The 21898-nt window shown below is 41.3% G+C and overlaps 1 protein-coding gene across 8 annotated transcripts in view; it reads right to left on the bottom strand.

Annotated features, from left to right (window-relative positions):
• The window catches only part of nek1 (NIMA-related kinase 1), a 164749-nt gene that overhangs the window by 35681 nt on the left and 107170 nt on the right, over positions 1-21898 (bottom strand). For 7 of the 8 annotated variants that reach the window (XM_048527489.2, XM_059644881.1, XM_048527492.2 and 4 more), the window contains 8 exons: positions 19618-19861; positions 18101-18250; positions 17194-17430; positions 13572-13686; positions 12573-12670; positions 11894-12111; positions 9403-9554; positions 6051-6292 (listed from right to left, as the gene is read on the bottom strand). In XM_048527489.2, the coding sequence (XP_048383446.2) occupies positions 6051-6292; positions 9403-9554; positions 11894-12111; positions 12573-12670; positions 13572-13686; positions 17194-17430; positions 18101-18250; positions 19618-19861 (1456 nt within the window). The remainder of the gene's footprint in view (positions 1-6050; positions 6293-9402; positions 9555-11893; positions 12112-12572; positions 12671-13571; positions 13687-17193; positions 17431-18100; positions 18251-19617; positions 19862-21898) is intronic. The other variant, XM_048527490.2, reaches the window with a different exon arrangement.

Raw genomic sequence — 21898 nt, 5'->3', positions numbered from 1 at the left:
CATTGTAAGAAGAATGTGGAAGCTTTGGAAAGGGTGCAGAGGAGATTTACTAGGATGTTGCCTGGTATGGAGGGAAGGTCTTACGAGGAAAGGCTGAGGGACTCGAGGCTGTTTTCATTAGAGAGAAGAAGTTTGAGAGGTGACTTAATTGAAACATATAAAATAATCAGAGGGTCAGATAGGGTGGATAGAGAGAGCCTTTTTCCTAGGATGGTGACCGCGAGCACGAGGGGGCATAGCTTTAAATTGAGGGGTGAAAGATATAGGACAGATGTCAGAGGTAGTTTCTTTACTCAGAGTAGTAAGGGAATGGAACGCTTTGCCTGCAATGGTAGTAGATTCCCCAACTTTAGGTACATTTAAGTCGTCATTGGACAAGCATATGGACGTACTTGGAATGGTGTAGGTTAGATGGGCTTGAGATTGGTATGACAGGTCGGCACAACATCGAGGGCCGAAGGGCCTGTACTGTGCTGTAATGTTCTATGTTCAATATGTTCTATGTAAACACTTGCAGGTGCTAGATACTAAAGGCTATGAGCCCTGATAACATTTCTGCAATAGTACTGAAAACTCATGCTCCAGAACTTGCTGCTCCCCTGGCCATACTGTTCTAAAACAAAATCACCACTGGCAACAATCTGACAATGTAGAAAATTGCCCAAAGGAACACGAGTAGGCCATTCAATCTGTAGGGCCAGTTGCACCATTTAAGGAGACTATTGCTGATAAGTGGCCTAACTCCAACTACCTGCCTTTAGCTCGTATCCCCAAACACCCTTGCTTAACTAAAATTTATCTACCTTCGATTTATAATTAATTTGTGGAAGACAGTACCAAACCTCTATCAGTCTGTGTGTGTAGAAGTGCTTCCTAACATCTCTACTGAATGTTTCGCCCTAATTCTCAAACTGTGCTCCCTAGTTCCAGAATCCCTTACCAGTGGACCTCTTTTCTTTTTAATCTGCCTTGTCTTTTCCTGTTAATATCTTGAAGAGATCTATCCTAGCACCCCTTAGATCTTTAAATTCTAGAGAAATGGGGCCTAATTCGTATAACCTCTCCTCATAATTTAACTTCTGAGGTCCAGTTATCATTTTTGTGAACTTAAATTGTACTCCCTCCAATACATCCTTCCTAAAAAGTGTGGTGTCCAGATCTGATCAGACTACTCCAAGCGGAGTCTAACTGGGGTTTTACATAGTTGCCGTATTACCTCTGCACCCAGATACTCCAGTCCTCTACATATAAAGCCCAGCATGATATTCATTTCTTGTATATTTTCTGCACCTATTGGTGGCATTTTAAGAATCCATGCTGCTGAACCCCAAAGTCTCTTTGGACATTCACTCTATCTAATTTCATACTATCCAAGAAGAACACTGATCCATCCTCTGCCTATCCAAAATGGGTAACCTCACACTTGCTTATACTGAAATCCATCTGCCACAGTTTTGCCCATTCACTTAGCCTATCAATATTCATGTGTAACCTTATGCTATAAATTTACACCATCTATAATGCCTCCTTTGTATCATCAGTGAATAATGTCAATATCCAAGTCAAATCATAAATAATGTGATTAATTGAGGCCCTAACACAGGTCCTGCCCATTTGAGGACCTACCCATTACTCCTGCTTTGTCTCCTGCCACTCAACCAATTTCCCAGCCATGTCCAGGTGGGTCCTGTATACAAAAAGCAGAATAAATCCAACCCAACCAATTACTGCCCCAATCTACTCTGGTTCATCAATAAAGTGATATATGGTGTCATCAACAGTGCTGTCAGGCAACACCTACTTACTGATGCCCAGTCTGCATTCCACCAGGGCCACTCAGCTCCTGACCTCATTACAGCCTTGGTTCAAACATGGACAGAAGAGCTGAATTCCAGAGGTGAGATGAGATGAGGATAACTGCTCTTAGCATTAAGGAACCAATGGGAATCGGCGGAGGGTCAACTCTGCTGGTTGGAGTCATTGCTGGCACATAGAAAGATCATTATGGTTACTGGAGGTCAGTCACCTGGGCTCTTCTTTGCTCAGGGTAGGTCCTAGGCCCAACCACCTTCAGCTGCGTCATTGGACCTTCCCTCCATCATAAGGTCATAAGTGGGGATGTTTGCCAATGATTGCACAATGTTCAGTAGCATTCATAACTCAAATACTGAAGTACTCCAGGTTCAAATGCAACAGGGCTTGACAATATCTATACTTGGACTCAAACATTCATACCACACAAGTGCCAGGCAATGACTGTCACCATTAAGAGACACCTTAACCACCTCCCCTAGAGACTGAATTGGACACACCAAATAAATACAATGGCTACATCAGCAAGTCAGAGGCTAGGAATCTTGCAACAGGTAACTCACCTACTGTCTCACCTAAGTCCAAGCATCATCTCCAAGACACAAGTAAAGATTGTGACAGAAAATGTCCCACTTGTCTGGAGGAGCATAGCAATGATACTAAGAAGCTTGACATCACCCAGGACACAGCAACCTGCTTGATTGGGACAACATTCACAATCATTCATTCACCCACTCCACCACCAATACTCAGGCACAGCAGTGTGTACTGTAGAAATGCGCCATAGAAATTCAGGTAGCGTCTTCTAAACCCACAACCAATTCTAATTAGAAAGTTTAGAGCAGCAGATACATGGGAACACCACCATCTGCAAGTTCCCCTCCACGCCACTCACCATCTTGACTTGGAAATACATCAACCAGTCCTTCATTATAACAGGGTCAAAATCCTGGAATTCCCTGCCTAACAGCATTATCAGTCTACTTACAGTGCATGGACAGCAGCAATTCAGGAAGGCAGCTCACCACTACCTTCTCAAGGACAACTAGGGATGGACAATAAATGCTGAGCAGCCAGCCACATGCCACAAATGAATAAAAATAAACTTCTTTCTACAAAGCATCAGGTATTGTCGTATACTTCCTTAATGCCACCTTTTGAACAACTGCACGGTGATGCCAATACTTCCACTCTATCTCAGGAACACAGTTGCAATAATTATTTCAAGGAATCTATGAAAATGAACGTTACTCTGGTACAAGTCCATTTAACTGTATGACACCTAGTATTCAGAAGCTGATTGTTGTAGATTATTCTGTGGTTTCAAAATGTTGAACATTTCTTGAGAAAAAATAACTCAGCAGTGTGGACAATTCATGGATAAAAATGCAGGGTTACAGGGCAGGTTTTAATATTCTGGGGACCAGGGTTTGAATTCCACAACAGGAGATGGTGGGATTTTAATTCCAGACTCGTGAATTCGAAGTCAAATATGTCCACAAAACCATTCAATTGCTGCTAAAAGCCATTGGGTTCATTAATGACCTTTTAGGCGAGGAAATAGCCATCTTAACTTGGTCTGGCCTCCATGCAACTCTCGACCCGAAGCAAAGCAAATGACTCTTGACTTCTCTCTGATATGGCTGTGAAAACTATTCACTTTTATCATCTTCTCGAATGCATAAATAAAATGAAACAAGTGGACTACCTCGCATTGACTAAGACAATGGAATGGTGATAGCAAGCATAGTTTTGTTGACCTTGCAAAGTACTCTTTAATAATATCTGCAGGCACTTGTCAAAATTGGGACAGCTATCTCACAGACTAGTCAAGCAACAGCCTGACACAGTCATAGCTTACACACAATGCCGACACTACCACCACCCCTGGCTATACCTGGTGTCATTGGTAGAACGGACCCAGCAGAATCGGCGGTACAGTAGTATATAGTTGGGAAGGACTTGCACAGTGGAGTCCTAAATGTTGACTCTGAGAGAAGACTGAGTTACGGGCTACTAGAATTGAAAGGATTGAGGTTAGTAAGGAGGAGGTGTTATCAATTCTAGAAGGTATGAAGGTAGATAAATCCCCTAGGCTGGATGGGATTTTTCCAAGGATTTTCTGGGAAGCTAGGGAGGAGGGGGCAGAGCTTTTGGCCTTGGTCTTCAAGTCCTCATTGTCTACAGGTTTAGTACCAGAGGGCTGGAGGATTGCATATGTTGTGCCCTTATTCAAGCAGGGCCATAGAGATGACCCAGGTAATTATAGACCTGTGAGCCTTGTGTCTGTTGTCAGGCAAGTTTTGGAAAGGATTATAAAAGAGATAGGATTGATAATCATTTAGCAAGCAACAATTTGATTGGAGATAGTCAACATGGATTCGTCAAGGGCAGGTCGTATCTCACAAAACTCGCTGAGTTTTTTTGAGAAGGTGACCAAGCACGTGGATGAGCATAGGGCAGTTGACGTGGTGTACATGGACTTCAGTAAAGTCTTTGATAAGGTTCCATATGGTAGGCTATTGGAGAAAATACAGAGGCACGGGATTGAGGGAGATCTAGCAGTTTGGATTAGGAACTGGCTTTCTGTAAGAAGGCAACGAGTGGTGGTTGATGGAAAATATTCAGCCTAGAGTCCGGTTACTAGTGGTACGCCTCAAGGATCTGTTTTGGGACTACTGCTGTTTGTCATTTTTATAAATGACTTGGATGCAGGCATTGGTGGATGGGTTTGTAAGTTTGCAGATGACATTAAAGTTGGAGGAGTGGTGGACAGTCTGGAAGAATGCTGCAGTTTGCAGGGAGACTTGGGTAACCTGCAGAATTGAGCTGAAAGGTGGCAAATGGAATTTAATGTGGAAAAATGTGAGGAGATTCACTTTGGGAAGAATAATAGGAAGGCAGAATACTGGGTCAATGGAAAGATTCTTGGTAGTGTGGATGTGCGGAGGGATCTTGGTGTCCATGTACATAGATCCCTGAAAGTTGCCTCCCAGGTTGATAGTGCTGTTGAGAAGGCTTACGGTGTGCTGGTTTTATTGGTAGAGGGATTGAGTTCCGGAGCCGTGATATCATGCCGTAGCTGTACGAAACACTAGTGCGGCCTCACTTGGAATACTGCAAGCAGTTCTGGTCACCCATTACAGGGAGGGTATGAGGCATGGGAAAAGGTGCAGAGGAAATTTACCAGGATGTTGCCTGGTCTGGAGCGAAGGCCTTATGAAGAAAGGCTGAGGTACTTGGGTCTGTTCTCATAGAACATAAAAGCACAGTACAGGCCCTTCGGCCCTCGATGTTGTGCCGACCTGTCATACCGATCTCAAGCCCATCTGGCTCATTGGAGAGAAGCTGGCTAAGAGGGGATTTAATAGAGACATACAAGATGATCAGAGGATTAGATAGAGTGGACAGTGAGAGTCTTTTTCTGAGGATGATGACTTCAGCTTGTACAAGGGCGCATAGCAACAAATTGAGGGGTGATAGATTGAAGACAGATGTCAGAGGCAGGTTCTTTACTCAGAGAGTGGTAAGGGCGTGGAACACCCTGCCTGCCAATGTCGTTAACTCAGCCACATTAGGGGCATTTAAACAGTCCTTGGATAAGCATATGGATGATGATAGAATAGTGTAGGGGGATGGGCTTAGATTAGTTCACAGGCCGGCGCTACATCGAGGGCCGAAGGGCCTGTTCTGCGCTGTACTGTTCTATGTTCTATGTTTTATGAACCCTATGAATTCTTATATCAAACATGGGCAAGAATTAACCCTGGTTGAAAATATTAATAGTTAAAAATCTCCAAGTTACAATATTAATCTTCAAACTCAGCATCTTCAAACTGCCATATATAACAACTTTTCTGTAGTAACAAGTGAAATATCCATGCACGCATGGTGAAAATTACAAAAAGTTATGTGATGCAAGTTCTGGAGCATGACATGTCAGATCCACAAATCTCAAGGAAAATTTTTTCCATACAACTAACAAGTGTAGTAATGAAGACAAACAAGAAGTCCCAGAGATAATGGAAATGGGCCCGAATGATAAATCATTTGATATGACAGATCACTTGTCAGAATTAAAATTGATAACCATCATCTCGTCAATCTTTTCTATTATGTGGTAAAATCACAGAATCCAGCAAAATAAATCATCGGCAATAGCCTTTTGGTACTATCTAAAACAGCACTCTCAATCTCTATATTGCACTGCAATCTACTTAGAAAACAGCAAAAACAACCTGAATGCCACTCTTCATGAATTGCACTTTGGTCACTGCTGCTTGCTGGATTTTCATCATCTTCCCCCTCTGCTCCATTCACTGACGATTCTGCATTATAAACACTTTCTTCAGGAGGGCTTGAATTGGAAGCGACCTCCTCCTCCTCTTCACTGAACTCTTCACTGGGCTGCTCCTGCAATAAACGCTCCATCGATTCCCGAAGCTCCTGTAGGTCATCTGCATCACCTTCTCCGAACATACTGCAACACACAAATCATTAAATGACTGCCTTACTTTTTGATCAGTTAATTTTGATTCTCTACCATTTCCAGTGTTTGTCCTCAGCCTCTTATACTGTCTCAGTGAAGGCCAATGCAAGATTGAGGAACAGCATGTCGTCTTTTAATTAGACAGTTTACAACCCGACAACCTCAAAATGGACTACAAAGACTGGAGAATTTCATGGGCAAGTAGTGAGCAACATGTCTACTTGTCACTTTTACACTTCCTCTAAACCCATTTTTTGTTACTGCACCTTTGCCTTCCATTATCATCCTGTCTAGAATTACATCACCCCTTTCTTCTACCCTATAAGAGACCTTTCCTTTTACACAGAGGGTGGTGGGTGCCTGGAACTCGCTGCCGGGGGAGACATTGGAAGCAGATATGATACTGACTTTTAAAGGGTGCCTTGACAAATATACGAATAGGACGGGAATAGAAGGCTATGGTCCCCCGGAAGGGTAGGGGGTGTTATTTGTGATGGGCAGCGTGTTGGTGCAGGCTTGGAGACCGAAGGTCCGAGATCCTGAGCTGCAATTTTCTTTGTTCCTTGACCACACCAAGCAGTAATTCAAAAACATTGAAAAACCAACAATATAAGGACGAGTCAGCAAGGATTGCAAAAGGGAAAAACATGCTTGTGCAATCTTTACGAATTCTCTAAAAATTAACAAGGCAGATAATGGTCATGTCGTAGATGGAACATATTTGATTTTCAAAAGCCCTTTGATTAGTTAATGCGTAGTATACTCATGACTAAGGTTCGAGCATATGAAGTCATGGGACAGATGGCAGAATGAATCACAAGCTAGTTAGAAAATGGATCATTGAGGTTAAAGGGAATGGACCCCTGGATCAGCACAAGGTAGGAACTGGTGAAGTCACAGGGCTGATATTTTTCATATTCATTCATGGGGTGAGAACGTCCTCAGCTGGACCAACATTTATTACACATCCCCAACGCCCTGTTTTAAAGTGGAGGCGAGTTCTCTTCTTGAACTGCTACAAGCCACATATTGTAGCTACATGCACTGTTCTGAAAGGGAGATAGTTCCACAATTTTGACCAGTGTTGGTGAGGGAGTAGCAACGTAGTTCCAAGTCAGGATAGATACGCAACATGGACGGAAACATGCAGCTGTTACCCTCAGCTTTCCAGGTGGTAGAGACTGTGTGTTTGGAAGGTACTGTTAAAGGAGTCTAAGAGAGTTGTTGGAGTTCACCTTGGACAATGGTGGAGAGAATGAATATAGAAGTTGTCATGTGGCACCAATCAAGTGGGCTGCATTGTCCTCGGATGCTGTTGATTATGACTACTGTAGTTCATAATTTATGTTAAACAATTTGCAGGTGATAACAAACTAGAGGATGAATATAACACAAGAGGAAGAAATGAAGAAAACACAACTGGATTTAAAAATTGCAAAATAGTCCAGAGTATCACAAAATTGTTCAAGTATAGAAGACCATTTAGGTCATTGTGTTTGTACCAACTCTCCAAATGAACATCACATCTAATGCTATTCTGGTCTTTTCCCATCAACCTGCACATAGTTACATATAAAATACCCAATTCCAAAAGGAATCTAAGCAACATACTTGGAGTCTATATGGAAAAAAAATATTTAAAAGAAGGACTAAGGTAGATATTCACAAATCATGGAAAGATTAATAAAGTCATAAAAGAAAGCATACCAAGTGACAGGATCCAATTTTAGAGTGAAAGAATTGAAAAGCAGATGGGTTTTATGGAATCTTGGCCACTTTGGATGTGCGTGATCCTGAATTTCATATTTTTGAAAAGGATACAGAAGCATTGTAGAAAATGCATAGGAAATTCAGAAGAATGATAACAGAACGGAGGGACAGTATAGATAACAGGAAAAAATGACAGCCTGGAACACACTTCTTACAAAAGAGAAGCTGACCTGACTGAGGTCAAGATGTTTTAAAGGAATTGATCTCGTGGATGTAACGGGAACGCTTCAAATTATGGGAAGGGGCTAAACGAGATCACAAATGTGAGGTAGTTGCTAACAAATAAAATAGAGAGTGAAGGAGAATTTTTTAAAAACTCTGATCCCAATATACGTCATGCCACATAGGCAAGCAAAATAAATGGAGAAACTAGGTAAGCACATGAGGAGGAAATGGGAAATGAGTTTATGCTGACAGAAGGAGATGAAGCGAGGCGGGTGGGTGCTCAGGTGCAGCGTAAGCATAAAACATTTGGGCCGAACAAATCTACAGCACAGAAACAAATCAACATTACTTGGATGCCATATACCAACAGCTGCTGAAAATGCCAGCACATGGCAGCATCATACAGAGGGGGTACAGTAGGTAGAATCATAACAGATCTAGTCCATATCGCCTCTTTGCGTGGCTTTGGGTACATTTGAAATGATTAAACAATTGTTTTCTCTCTTGTCACATATACTGAGAAACAGTGAAGAGTGTTGTTTTGCTTATTATACAGGCAGATCGTACCATATAAAGTGCATCAGGGTAGCAGAGCAGAGTGCAGAATACAGCGTTACATCTGCAGAGAAGGTGAGGAGAGAGAGAGATCAGCATTTGAGAGGTCTGTTCAAAAGTCAAAACAGCGAGGCAGAACCTGTTCTTGAACCTGTTTGTATGTGTATATAAATTTTTATATCTTCTGCCCGAATGAAGAAGGTGGAGGAGAGTACAACCAGGGTGTCAGGGGTCTTTGGCAGTGTTGGTTGCTTTCCTGAGGCAGCCCGAAGTGTACATGGCGTCAGTGGGTGGCAGGCTGGTTTGCGTGATGGACTGGGCTGCGTTCATGATTATCTGTGGTTCTTGCAATCTTGGGAACAGCACTTGCCGTACCATGCTGTGATGCATTCAGCTACGATGTTTTATATGGTGCAGCTGAGAATGAACACAGGTTCTAACAGCTGCATTCATTGTCATATTATAACGCGCTCACAAACATTTTTTGTTTGGCTTATGTTAAACATTAAAACCGTGGGATCTTCCCTCAAAGACCCAAAAATATTATGTTCAGTAAAGAAATTGTCTAGGCAATGCACTGAAAACAACAATTGAAATAATTGCAAACGTACGTGTCTGAATCAGAGTGATACTCATCCTTGTTGGGCTCATCTTCTATTTCATCTAGTTCAAGATTATCCTCAGGAGCATCAGAGGCATTGAGATCATCAACATACGTCTTGAACATTTTGTTGAGGTCAGGGAGAGAACAGGTCCTTAGCATCTGCAGACAGAAAAACTACATTCGAAACTAAGGAAAAACAGGAGCATTGGCAGCATTGCTTCACTAAGTGGTACCAAGAATGGAGGATCTGTCTTATGAGGAGAGGTTGAGTACTTTGGAAAAAAATCGAAGAATGAAACGAAAGGCCACTTTATTAAAACATACAAAATTCTTAGCTGACTTGACCAGGGTAGATGCAGAATGACTGTTCCCCCTTGTGGGACAGTTTGGACCAGAAAGGATAATCTCGGAATAGGAGATCATCCATTTAAGATTGAGATGTAGAGGAATTTCTTCTCTCAGAGGGTAATGAATCTGTAGAATCGTTTGCAGCACAGGTATGGCGAGACTGGGTCACGAAGAAGATTCAAGGCTAACATAGACAGATTTCTAAATCAGTAAGAGAATCAAGTAGTACAAGGAAAATTGGAGTTGAAGATTATCAGATCAGCCATGATCTCAAACGAACAGCACAGCAGACGTGATGGACTGAGTACCTAATTCTGCTCTTATATCTTATGGTCCATGTGGTGCATCACATCTCAGAAAGGAAGGAACATATTGTAAGACAAAGGGAGGCTAAGAGATGGAAAAAGGCTATAGGGATTTAATACAGATCAGAGATAATGGATTCTCCAGCATCTGCAGTTCCCAAGATAACGAAGTGTGAAGCTGGATGAACACAGCAGGCCAAGCAGCATCGCAGGAGCACAACAGCTGATGAAGGGTCTAGGCCCAAAATGTCAGCTTTTGTGCTCCTGAGATGCTGCTTGGCCTGCTGTGTTCATCCAGCTTCACACTTCGTTATCTTGGATTTAATACTGCCAGTTTTCAGTGGGTTTACCTTCAGAATGACAGTGTTTAACCACTGGGTAACAGTGTGGATACTCATTGTCAGGTGCAAAAGCAACTGAAATTGTTAGATGGTCCCCAGCTGGTGAACTAGTTTGTTACCTACACTGAAAAGGTAATACCAAAACTTGACAGCAAACTCACTGATCAGCCAACTATTAAATCGTTGTTACTCGCTTTCTCCCCTTTCCAATTTGGTGTCATTTGTCAATTCAGACGTTGGTTTCTGACCCCTAGCCATGAAAACAGTGCCAGTCACAGTCTGTCACTGATCACTGAAGAAGGGTCTAAGCCCAAAATGTCAGCCTTCCTGCTCCTCTGATGATGCTTGGCCTGCTGTGTTCATCCAGCTCTGCACCTTGTTATCTCAGATTCTCAAGAATCTGCAGTTCCTGCTATCTCTGAAACCTACGCTTTCCTGTTTAGTCAGTCTTCAGCCCGCATATGCCTGCTCATATAGAACACAGAACAATACAGTGCAGAACAGGCCCTTCGGCCCTCAATGTTGCGCTGACCTGTGACCTAATCTAAGCCCCTCCCCCTACTCTATCCCATCATTATCCATATGCTTATCCAAGGACTGTTTAGTGCATTTAATGTGGCGGAGTTCACTACATTGGTAGGCAGGGCGTTCCACGCCCTTACCACTCTCTGAGTAAAGAACCTGCCTCTGGCATCTGTCTTCAATCTATCACCGCTCAATTTGTAGCTATGCCCCCTTGTACAAGCTGAAGTCATCATCCTCGGAAAAAGACTCTCACTGTCCATCCTATCTAATCCTCTGATCATCTTGTATGTCTCTATTAAATCCCCTCATAGCCTCCTTCTCTCCAATGAGAACAGACCCAAGTCCCTCAGCCTTTCTTCATAGGGACTGCGCTCCAGGCCAGGGAACATCCTGGTAAATCTCCTCGAAGAAGCTATATCTTATAGCTTCTCTTTGTGCATCCATTACTTCTGAGAGACAATACCAATAACTGCAGAAATTCAAAATTGTCACATTCATAAGAATTTCCCTCATCAACGAGGTTAATAACTCCTCTCAAAAAACCATGTTGGCTTCTTCCAACCAAACTGCATTCTTTCTTTTAAAAGGTAATTAAGAAAGTGAGATAATAGCCTGATGGTAAATTATTCAGACTAGTAATCCAGTGGGCCAAGCTAGTTCTCTCAAGGCACAGGTTCACAGGCAAAAATTTGAATCAAGTCAACATAAAACCTGGGAAGTCACAGGAAACGATCATTGATTGTTATAAAATCATACCTGGCTCACTAATGTCCTCCACGTCTGCTATTCTGACCTGATCTGGCTGACATGTCGCTTCAAAGTTACAGCGACAAGCCTGCCTCTGAACTGCCCTATGAAATCATCTAGTAAGGCACTCAGTTCAAAGGTAATTTGGGATGGGCAACAAAAGCCAGCTTTTAGCAGTTTTCCTGAATCTACTGATTCTCCGAAGGTCACAACAGTACCAAGTGTTTCATACCTTTGGGTTGTTTGCATCAAACAATCCAGTTGACAGCCCAATTAAGAGAGATTGTTTGTCTTTGAAATTTGCTGGTGATAATGACCAGAACAATGGCCTGGGGCCTGGTGACTCTTCCTGTGAAGATTCCCTTGACAACACAGCTGCAGTTCTGTCCTGTGGACATGGCATCTTTTGAAAAAGGGGTTCACTTTCTGGGAATTCGCTCCTGCAACAGTCTATTTGATAAAGAAGTTGGTTTAAGTACATTTTGCTGCGGATTGAAATATATATTTGAAATAAAAATCAACCGTTCAGACATGGAAATTGTGCATGTTGTTTAAGGTTTTGGCCACTTGCTTATCTTTTCATTCCCAATCTCAAACTAGTCATGACAGAATCTGATTCTGAATTAAAAGATTTTCATACAAGATGATGAGCCGGTTTGATAAAGTACTGCATAAATAACACAACAGAACCCAAAAATGAAAAGACTACTCAGGTTATTTAGTCACATTAGAGCAAAGCAAATTTACTTCCAATCCAATTTCTCCTCATTGCTCAAGCTACAATTTACAACTGTGGAGATGAAGACAGAAAATCATCTACATTAGGTAACATGTTTAAAATGGGAGTGTTTCCATTTTTAGGACAGAAAGGAAATTATCAAGTTTAAAACAACAAAATACTTGGCACTGACCAGCATCTACTTTGCTGCCTGCCATTTCACTGTATTTGTCTGTTTTGAGCACATCCTCCTCTGGCCTTTCTGCCTGAGTAGCAGCACCATCTAGTGATCTGGGTAAACAACAAAACACTATGCAAAATCAACAAGCATACAAGACAAAACTGAGAAGCAGAATCTTGACTTGCAAAATCACTACCGAATAAGTTCCATCCCCTGCTTTCTAAGTTGTTTTGAAACATGCAGCAGCACGTTAAGTTTTGTATGCATCGAAACAGTTGCAGAAACATATTTCCTCAGAAAACATGCTTTCTTCACGGTCAGAAAGCACTTTAAGGGGTCACTGGTAACAGTGTCTTTATTATCCAGAATTGATTTTCACCTCAAGTAATCTTCCCCCCTGTGATAAATGTACTTTTAATATTTGGCCAGACAAATAGAGATTTAAAACAGATTTTACTTTGTTTTTTTATTTGAAAAGTTCAAATAAAAAGTAGATTACAGAACAGTGAAATCTGCCAGCAGACAGATCATGGATTAACAAACGCCACAAGTTGCCCAGATATCCATGATGTGGAAGTGCTGGTGTTGGGCTGGGGTGAACAAAGTCAGAAGTCACATGAAACCAGGTTTAGTTAAAAATCACAAGCTTTTGGAGAGCTACTTGCTCATCAGCTGAAGTTTAATGAAGTCTCCAGGTGACAAAGGAACAACGTTTCAAAAGCATGTGATTTTAAATAAACCTGCTGGGACTATAGTGTGGCATGACGTGGCTTCCTACTTTATCCACAGCATGCAAGCCTTGGTTTAAAAAAAACCCTGTATTGCAAATGACTATACTTTAAAAGTACTTAATTGGTTGCAAAGTGTCTTGGGGGCATATAAGTTATGAAAAGCTTACGTAAATGCAAATCTGTGTATATTTTCACAGAACTACACTGAACTTGAAAATTAAGGCAACAATGGCACAATCAAAACATTTACAGTACCCAACAGAAAGTCTGATCCATTCACCTTCTCGTACCACTTTCTTTTTCCCAGGCATCAAACGTAATTGGGGCCACAGGCATTTTATCTCTACTCATCACTTTTCCTTCTTCTACTGCCTCAGTTTCCAAGTCCGCTGGTTCTGGAGGGAACAGAGAAACATTCTGTGAGCTAATAACCAAAGTCTGAATAGGTCCATTGAGTGTTCTTTGGAAACAGGCAAGTTCTTGGTTTTACCGCTGCTTTCTCTTCACACACAAACAGCGATTATCAGATTGTGGACACCGACAGACACATTTAGGACTCCCTAATATATTTGGGGGAAAAAAAAAATCGCTTAATAGTTGGAAAATTAAAAATATTTACATAAGCATGTCAAACACACTCTCGAAAGAACAGACACACAAAACTGCCTTTGTTTGATCTTCAAACAAACAACAGTGCAGCATCACAATTCAGTCATAAATTTAAGTGTGGCCAATTAATTTGCATTTTCCCCAACTTTGACAAAACCTTGTGACCATTTACACAAAAAGTGTTCAAACACCACATTGTTGTACTCAGATACATACATCCAATATAGTTATAACTATTACCATCAATTCTCCATATTTCATCTGATAATGGATAGATTTAATAGGTTAATAGGTGCAATCACTAACGGATAGCTTTCAAGAAGCGCCGCTAGAGCTGTGCACCCATTTATAGTGCACGGGGAGCTGGCTGTTCTCGAATTAGGAAGTCTCTGATTTCAACGAGTCCTTTCTCATGAACTTCAATGTTGCAAAACACATAAATATTATCAAGAATAGTTGATTTGGAAGATAGATTCTTTGGCTGAGCAAAGATACGCAGCAATTCATTTTCTTCCATGCTCAAAGGTCTTGCTCAAGATGTGGAATCATTCATTTGGTGCACCAGCCAAAATTAAAACCAACAAGAAACCACAAGTTTTAACGCTGTCAACAAATACTTTGCCACACAGTGTAACACCCGAACTGAATGCTCACTACACATTAAGTGAAGATTTTTTCTGGCTATAAGCATGATAATTAGTTTGAAAAGTACAGGTGTGAATTTTCTGCAAACCATTAACATACTGGAGTAGTTATCTAAAATATCAGTTGATAAGGACCTTTATCAAAAAAAGCCTCATTTATAGAGCTTCCTGAATGGCAGCAAACGTAATCCCACAATGTAAACAACGAGGGAGGGAGAAAACAAAAATACAAAGCAACAAGCCTAACATCAGTAGTAGGGAAAATGCTATAGTCGATTACAAAGGGTGTGATAACAGCACACTTGGTAATTGTCAATGCAATTAGACAAAGTCAACAGTTCTTTAAAGGGAAATCATATTTGATAAACATACTGGAGTTTTGGGGATGGAATGTGGGAGAACTAGTGGAGTATTTATTGTGTTTGGATTTTCTGAAAGCTTTTGACAGGCTTTTAAGAAGGTTTGTGTGCAAGATTAATACAGATGGGTTTGGGACAATATACAGGCAAAGACTGAGAATTGGTAAGTACACAGGAAACAGTAGGAGCAGTCAGACTCTTTTGGAATGAAGGACAGTGACTCGTGAAGTACTGCAGGGATCAGTGCTTGGGCTCCAGCTACTTACAATATATATCAATGATTTGGATCAAGGAATTAAATGTAGTTTGTCATGTTTGTTGGAGAAACAAACCTAAGAGAAACTGCAAAATTATTAAAGGAGAATATAAAAAGGCTTCCAAGGTGAGTTAAGGAAGAAGGGTAAGTGGGCAAATACACAATAGATACAGTAGAACAGAAATAAATGTGAAGTTGCCCACTTCTGTGTGAAAAACAGAACAGCAAAGTATTTTCTTAAATGGTGATAGATGAGGAAATTTTAATCAAGGGACCCAAGTGTCCTTCCTCTCTGTCACTGAAAGCAAGCATGTTGATACAGCAAGCAACTAGGAAGGGAAGTGGTACATTGGGCTTTATTACAAGTGTTCAGAGAACAGCAAGGAAGTCTTACTGCAGCTGTACACAGCATTTGTGATCTCAGCATTGTGCATGGCTTTGGTGTCTTTAGCTAAGAAAAGATTTATTTGCCATACGGTGTACACCAAGAGTTCACCAGTTGATTCATGTGATGCAAAGACTGTCATATGAGAGCGAGATTGGATCAACTGGGTTTGTCTTCACTGGTGTTTAGAACGATGAGAGGGGATCTAATTGAAACATTAAAAAAAAACTTGACAGGGTTGAACGTATGGATGCATAGAACAATATACCCCACTAATGGGGTGTGTCGAATAAGACATTATGGTCTTGGCATAGGGTTACACCATTAAGGACTCTGATGAGAAATTTCTTCATTCAGAGGAGGGTAAACCTGTGGCATTCCAGAGTTTTCTACCACATAAAAAAGGTGGGCAAGTCACTGAATTTATTTAAGAAAGTCCCTAGAAACCTTACTGTTTCTGAAGGCGTCCCATGATATTGTGAAACAGTGTTGAGCAAGAGAAACAAGATGGTCATCATAAATGGCACAGCAGGTTCAATGGCCAAATGCCTGTTCCTATTTTCCAGGTCTCTGTGGCATCATATCATCAACTACATACAGTCTGAGGAGGAAGAAGAACACTTCATCCCCACTTGCCGATGTGATTTCTAGTTACAGTATGGAGGCAGTGACAGATGGAGTGCTGCACTGTTGAAGGTACCATCTTTTCAGTGAGATGGTAAACAGTCTGTCAGCACCCTTGGGTTAAAAAGAAATTCCATGGTAATTATTCCAAAAGAGCAGGGTAATTGTGCCTATACAATGTGGAGCTGGAGGAAAACAGCAGGTCATGCAGCATCAGAGGAGTAGCAGAGTCGACGTTTTGGGCCGAGACTCTTCATCAGCAATCCTCTGATGCTGCCTGACCTGCTGCGTTCCTCCAGCTCCACACTGTATCAACTCGGGCTCTAGCATCTGCAGTTCTTGCCATCTCCAAAAGGAATTGTACTTGATGGCCCTGGACAATACTTATCTCTTAATCATCATCTGGTCTTTACCAAGTTGTAGGACTTCACTGTGGGCAAATTGGCTGCCTGTGCTTCCTGTGTCATTTCCTATAATTCAAAAGCAATTCATTTGTAAACCCCCTGAATGCCTCAAGGTTGTGAAAAGTTGCTCTGTAATTCCCAGCTCTGTTTTTCTTTATGCCAGAACAGAAAGTACAAATCACAAAGAATCACAAACCCAATGAGGCCAGTAATTTCTTTTGAAACCAATTTAAGATATCAAATACCTACCATTTATCAACTGATCAAATGAGAAGGCTACTTAGCACATTGACAAGTAGAATTCATATACTGTATTCAAGTTATACATGCAAATCCTAAAACACTTCCAAACCCTCCATAATGATTGCTTGTCATTTTACCCAAGTTAAATCATCTACAATGCCACACTACAGTGTACAGCACAGGAATGGGCTTTTCTCCCAACAGGTACAAACTGTTGTTTATGCTCCACACTACTTCATCTAATACCATCTTTCTATTCTTTACACTACCTGCATTATCCTGAAACACATCAGTGTTATTCATGTCAAATACTTCTTGCGGTAACACGTCACACCTAACAAAGAATGCAGAACATAAGCAAAATGGAAAGAAAAATACCTTCTGTCTTCTCATCAAACACTACTGGTTTTGACGGAGAAATAGATTTTTCACTTGACTGAACATTCTCCATCTCCAACTGGTCTGCTGTTTTAATTTCTGATTTGGCTGTCTGGCCAGCAGCAATTACTGAAATTTCAACAGTTTCACCGAGTGCTCTTTGACAAATGGTATCATCGTTAGCATCAATGACCAGTGTGAGTGTCTCTTCAGTTGTTTCAGCCTGTAGGTCTTCTCCTGGGTACAAATAAAGAGCAAGGGGGGGAAAAAAGCAAAACAAAAAATAAATTGAGCATCTAGGATTCCCATCCTGAAACCCATAATCAACAAATAGGATTTGTTTTAAATCCACAATCCTAAGAGTTTGTGTGTTCACGGTAACAGCAGCTGCCTGTTGATCCCAAAAATAAAATACAATCCAAAGTTTTTAAGAGATAACACAGTGTGGAGCTGGAGAAACACAGCAGGCCAGGCAGTATCAGAGGAGCAGGAAAGTTGACGTTTCAGGTCGGGACCCTTCTTCAGAAATTGGGGAGGCAGGAGGGAGCTCAGAAATGGAGAGAGAAAGAGAGGAGGGGTGGGGCTGGGGAAGGTAAGTGGGATGGTGATAGGTGAATGAAGGTAGGCACAATTCATCTTCTTTTCTACCTGTTCGCTCCTAGAACCTCTCTGACCAGACCCCACCACTCCCTGCCTGCACTCATCCAACACCATCCCACTTACCTTGCCCAGCCCCATCCCTACTCTCTATTTATTTCCCAGCTCCCTTCTCCTTCCCCCAGCTCTGAAGAAGGGTCCTGACCTGAAACATCAACTTTCTTGCTCCTTTGATGCTGCACGACCTGCTGTGCTCCTCCAGCTCTGGCTTCAGCAGTTCTTACTATATCCAAAATTTTTAGTTACTTACTTTTAACAGAGGTCTCATCCAATAACACTGTCTGAAGTTGCAGTTCTGCTTCCCCTAAAGCTTTCAAAACAGTGTCAGAAGGTTCTTTCTCCCAAACTTTACGAGGTTCATCTTTAAGGAACAGTTTGATAACTTCTCCTGAGGTCTGAGCTATTATTTTTAAATAGATAAAGCATACATCATGAGCAGGTTAGATCTTTATGCAATCAAGTTGGCAAATCATCACAAAAGTTAAACTCCACATGTGTAAGATACTCTCAATCTGATCTGTCAGTCAGATTCCTGCATTTAACTGCTTTTTTGCTGTAACCCGCACCAGAGAGCAAGCATGGTTAAAACACAAAAAAATGCTGGAGAACACAGCGGATCAGGCAGCATCCATGGAAAGAAAGCAAGCTGATGTTTCCATTCAAAACATTAGCTTGCTTTCTCTGCACGGACGCCCAGCATTTTTTATTTTCAACACAGATTCCAGCATCTGCAGTAATTTGCTCCTATATGGTTCAAACACATTTGCTCTACTTGTCGTCACTCCTTATGGCCCTGACACAAAAACAAGTTGATCCAGTAATCACACACAATTGCGTGCAACCATTTCATTCTAGCGGTTACTCAGTATGTAAAGCTGCAAGTACAGGTAACTTGGCTGTTGCAAAATTCCAGCTGAACCTGCTCTTCAACAACAAGGAAGCCAATAGCACAGCAAGGGATGAGAAGTAAATTGGGGGCGAAAAAAAAATCACCAGGCCAAAAACTAAAACAAAATATAGCAGAGCAAAAAATAAACACATCAAAAGCTAGACACTCAATAGTTTGAATCATGTGAAGTATTCACATCAGGTGGTCTCATTACAACTAGATTTGTCATGTGTTACAGTTATACGGAGAATGTGGACTTCTATGCAAATTCCCTCAGTTTAAATTACAAAATTAGATAATTTATCCTTCACACAAACATCCTTTCACTCCTACATTACCAAATATAAAGCCTTTCTCTTTCTTTCATGTACAGATTTCAGTTCCCCTTACATTTAACTACAATATATTCTAAAAGTATTCTCTTGCACAATATATTAAATACTCTCTGGGCAAAGGTGTTTCCCTGACTAACCTAATGGATTTATTAGGGAGTACGTTGCACATTTTTTTGGGATTCCCTCCCTTGTGGAAACAACATCTTCAAACTGGCATGCTCAAATCACTTCATAACTTTGAAGACTGATTAGGTGCCCTTTCACCATGCTCAGCAGCCACAATGCTCAAACACTGTCTACAATCAGTGTTCACTGAGCCCCATCACCCACTTTTCTTAACGATATCAAGCTGACTGGTTCAAGGGGAGAACAATAAATTTGTGGTCTCAAGATGGTAAATTAATTACATAGCTTCAACTGGTGGTATTCCATTTGTTGTGCAACGTGCACCTCCCTATACATTTCTTAAAATAAAGTTTACAACTAAAACTAAATTCATTGGTGGCATTGGAAGTAAAGCTATGAACTCTTCTTTATTCTCACCCTTCGTCCCTGAGCAGGTTTCTTCAAGTGTGAGCTGTGCGAGAGGAAATACAGGTGGAGGCTCTGCTTCCCACTTCTTTCTTTCCCCTGCAAGGTGAGGACCACTCTTAAGTTGCTCTTCAGGTTGCAGCCAATCAGTTTTAGACATCTCAGCACTTGCCTGGTGTGCCCCTGTATCTGAATCATGGTTTTCTTGAGATTTAAAATGTTGATTTAACCTGCGCAAAATTTCTTGTTTCTCCTTCTGGAAGAAAAAACAATAAAGTTTGGAAAAAATCCAAAGCAAGAACTTTGTAGAAAAGGGGTTCTAGCTAGCTACAATGAGTCAGAAGTCACAACATATTTGGAAACAAAAGTATCGAAGAGTCTAAGAAAAATGGCCCAGGTCTTCCGGCCTCTAGGTGGCTAGGGGCCAGATGCACTCTGTAAGGCGAGTGCTGCACCGTGCAGTCTTAATGGGCAATTTCCTAGCAATAACCCTCTGAGAAAGTCCCTTACTCTGAGTTAGTCAGACTGGAGAGTTTCGACTCACTTGAATAGTTTACTGTGGGAAGTAAGAGGAATTAAAACCTGCTCTAACTCCAGGTGAACCAAGAAACTGATGCCCATGTACATCTATCATCCCATTCCCTGGATCTGCCACCCCACCCTCTCCATCCGCCTTACACCATTGGCACTCCACTCCCTCTCACAATGACCTCCTCTCGACAGCTGCCAAAAGTCCATCAGGGCTAAAACCTTAGAATTTTTCTTTTGTATATTCATTCACAGGACGAGGACAGTTAAGAGTCAGTCACATTGCTGTGGGTTTGGAGTCACATGTAGGCCTGACCAGGCACGGATGGCAGTTTCCTTCCTTAAAGGACATTAGTGAACCAGAAGAGTTTTTTCGACAATTGATAATGGATTCACGGTCATCAGTAGACTCTTAATTCCAGATACTTATTGAATTTAAATTCCACCAACTGCCATAATGGGATTCAAACTCAGATCCCAAGAATGTTATTGGGGTCTCTGGATTAACAGTCCAGCAATAATACCACTAGGCTATTGCCTCTCCCATACATTATATATACCAGCTTATGTCAGTAAAAAGGGATGTGTTTCAACACCAGCTCACTCTGATGCTGGCTGTCAGGATTCCTGGCCTGACCAAAACATTTCAATTTGGAATGATTTTGGCCTAGAAATTTACACAGAGGATTCCTCCAAAGCTAAGTGCATATGTTTTTGTTCGGTTATGATATGAAATAGGATTTCAAACCTTGATTGGAAAACATGGTCCATCGTGTGGCGATAAAGAACAAAATTCAACTTTTGAGAAATGACAATAAAAATGCTGACCAATATATTCCACAATATAGGCCATGGCTTGGAGTTACGAAGGCGGCTACGGGAACAATGCACTAAAAATATGCTGGACATGCCACTAGTTTTTTTCCGCAAAAGTGCTAGATTGATTGATTCTACCCGTGTACCTGAAAGCAACATTTGGGCAGAAGCACACTACATGTCTGTCAGGCTTACACCAGCATTCAATTCGATCATAGCTGATCACCTGACTTAATGTAATTTTCCTGCACTTAAATTAATTTGCCTCCATAAATGCATCAATTTCTTTCTTGAACATATTCAATGATTGAGATTCTGCATCCCTCTTCGGTAGAGAATTTGAAAGATTCATCAGCTTTTGAATGAAGAAATTCCTACTTATCTATGACTTAAAATCCCTTATCCCAAGATCATGTACCTTGGTTCTCAACTCATCAACAAGGGAAACACTATCAACCTCCAGCCTGTCACACCCTGTAAGAACTTTGGACATTTCAATTAGGTCACTCATCCTTCTTCGATACTCAAGGGAATGAATACATATAGTCTCCACAATAATTCCAGCAATCTGGAAACAATCCCACCAAGCTAGAAAGTAAATTGGTGAATGTGTTGCACTTCACCTATGGAGAAGTATACCCCTCTTTCGATAGTGGGACCAAAACTGGACACAATACTCCAGGTAAAATCTCACCAAGACTCCACACACAGCTGCAGCAAAAATATTTACTCCTAAAGACAGAGCTCAGAAGAGCCAGGAGGAGGCATGAGAAGTTGTTGGCAGATAGGATCAGGGTAAACCCTAAGGCTTTCTATAGGTATTTAAGGAATAAAAGAATGACGTAAGTAAGATTAGAAATCAAGGATAGTAGTGGTAAGTTGTGTGTGGAGTCAGATGAGATAGGGGAAGCGCTAAATGAATATTTTTCATCAGTATTCACTCTAGAAA

The sequence above is a fragment of the Stegostoma tigrinum genome, chromosome 3, assembly GCF_030684315.1.
Source record: "Stegostoma tigrinum isolate sSteTig4 chromosome 3, sSteTig4.hap1, whole genome shotgun sequence".
Classification (NCBI taxonomy): Eukaryota; Metazoa; Chordata; class Chondrichthyes; order Orectolobiformes; family Stegostomatidae; genus Stegostoma; species Stegostoma tigrinum.
Note: the sequence above shows the minus strand (reverse complement) of the source record. Positions and strands in the feature narration are given on the sequence as shown.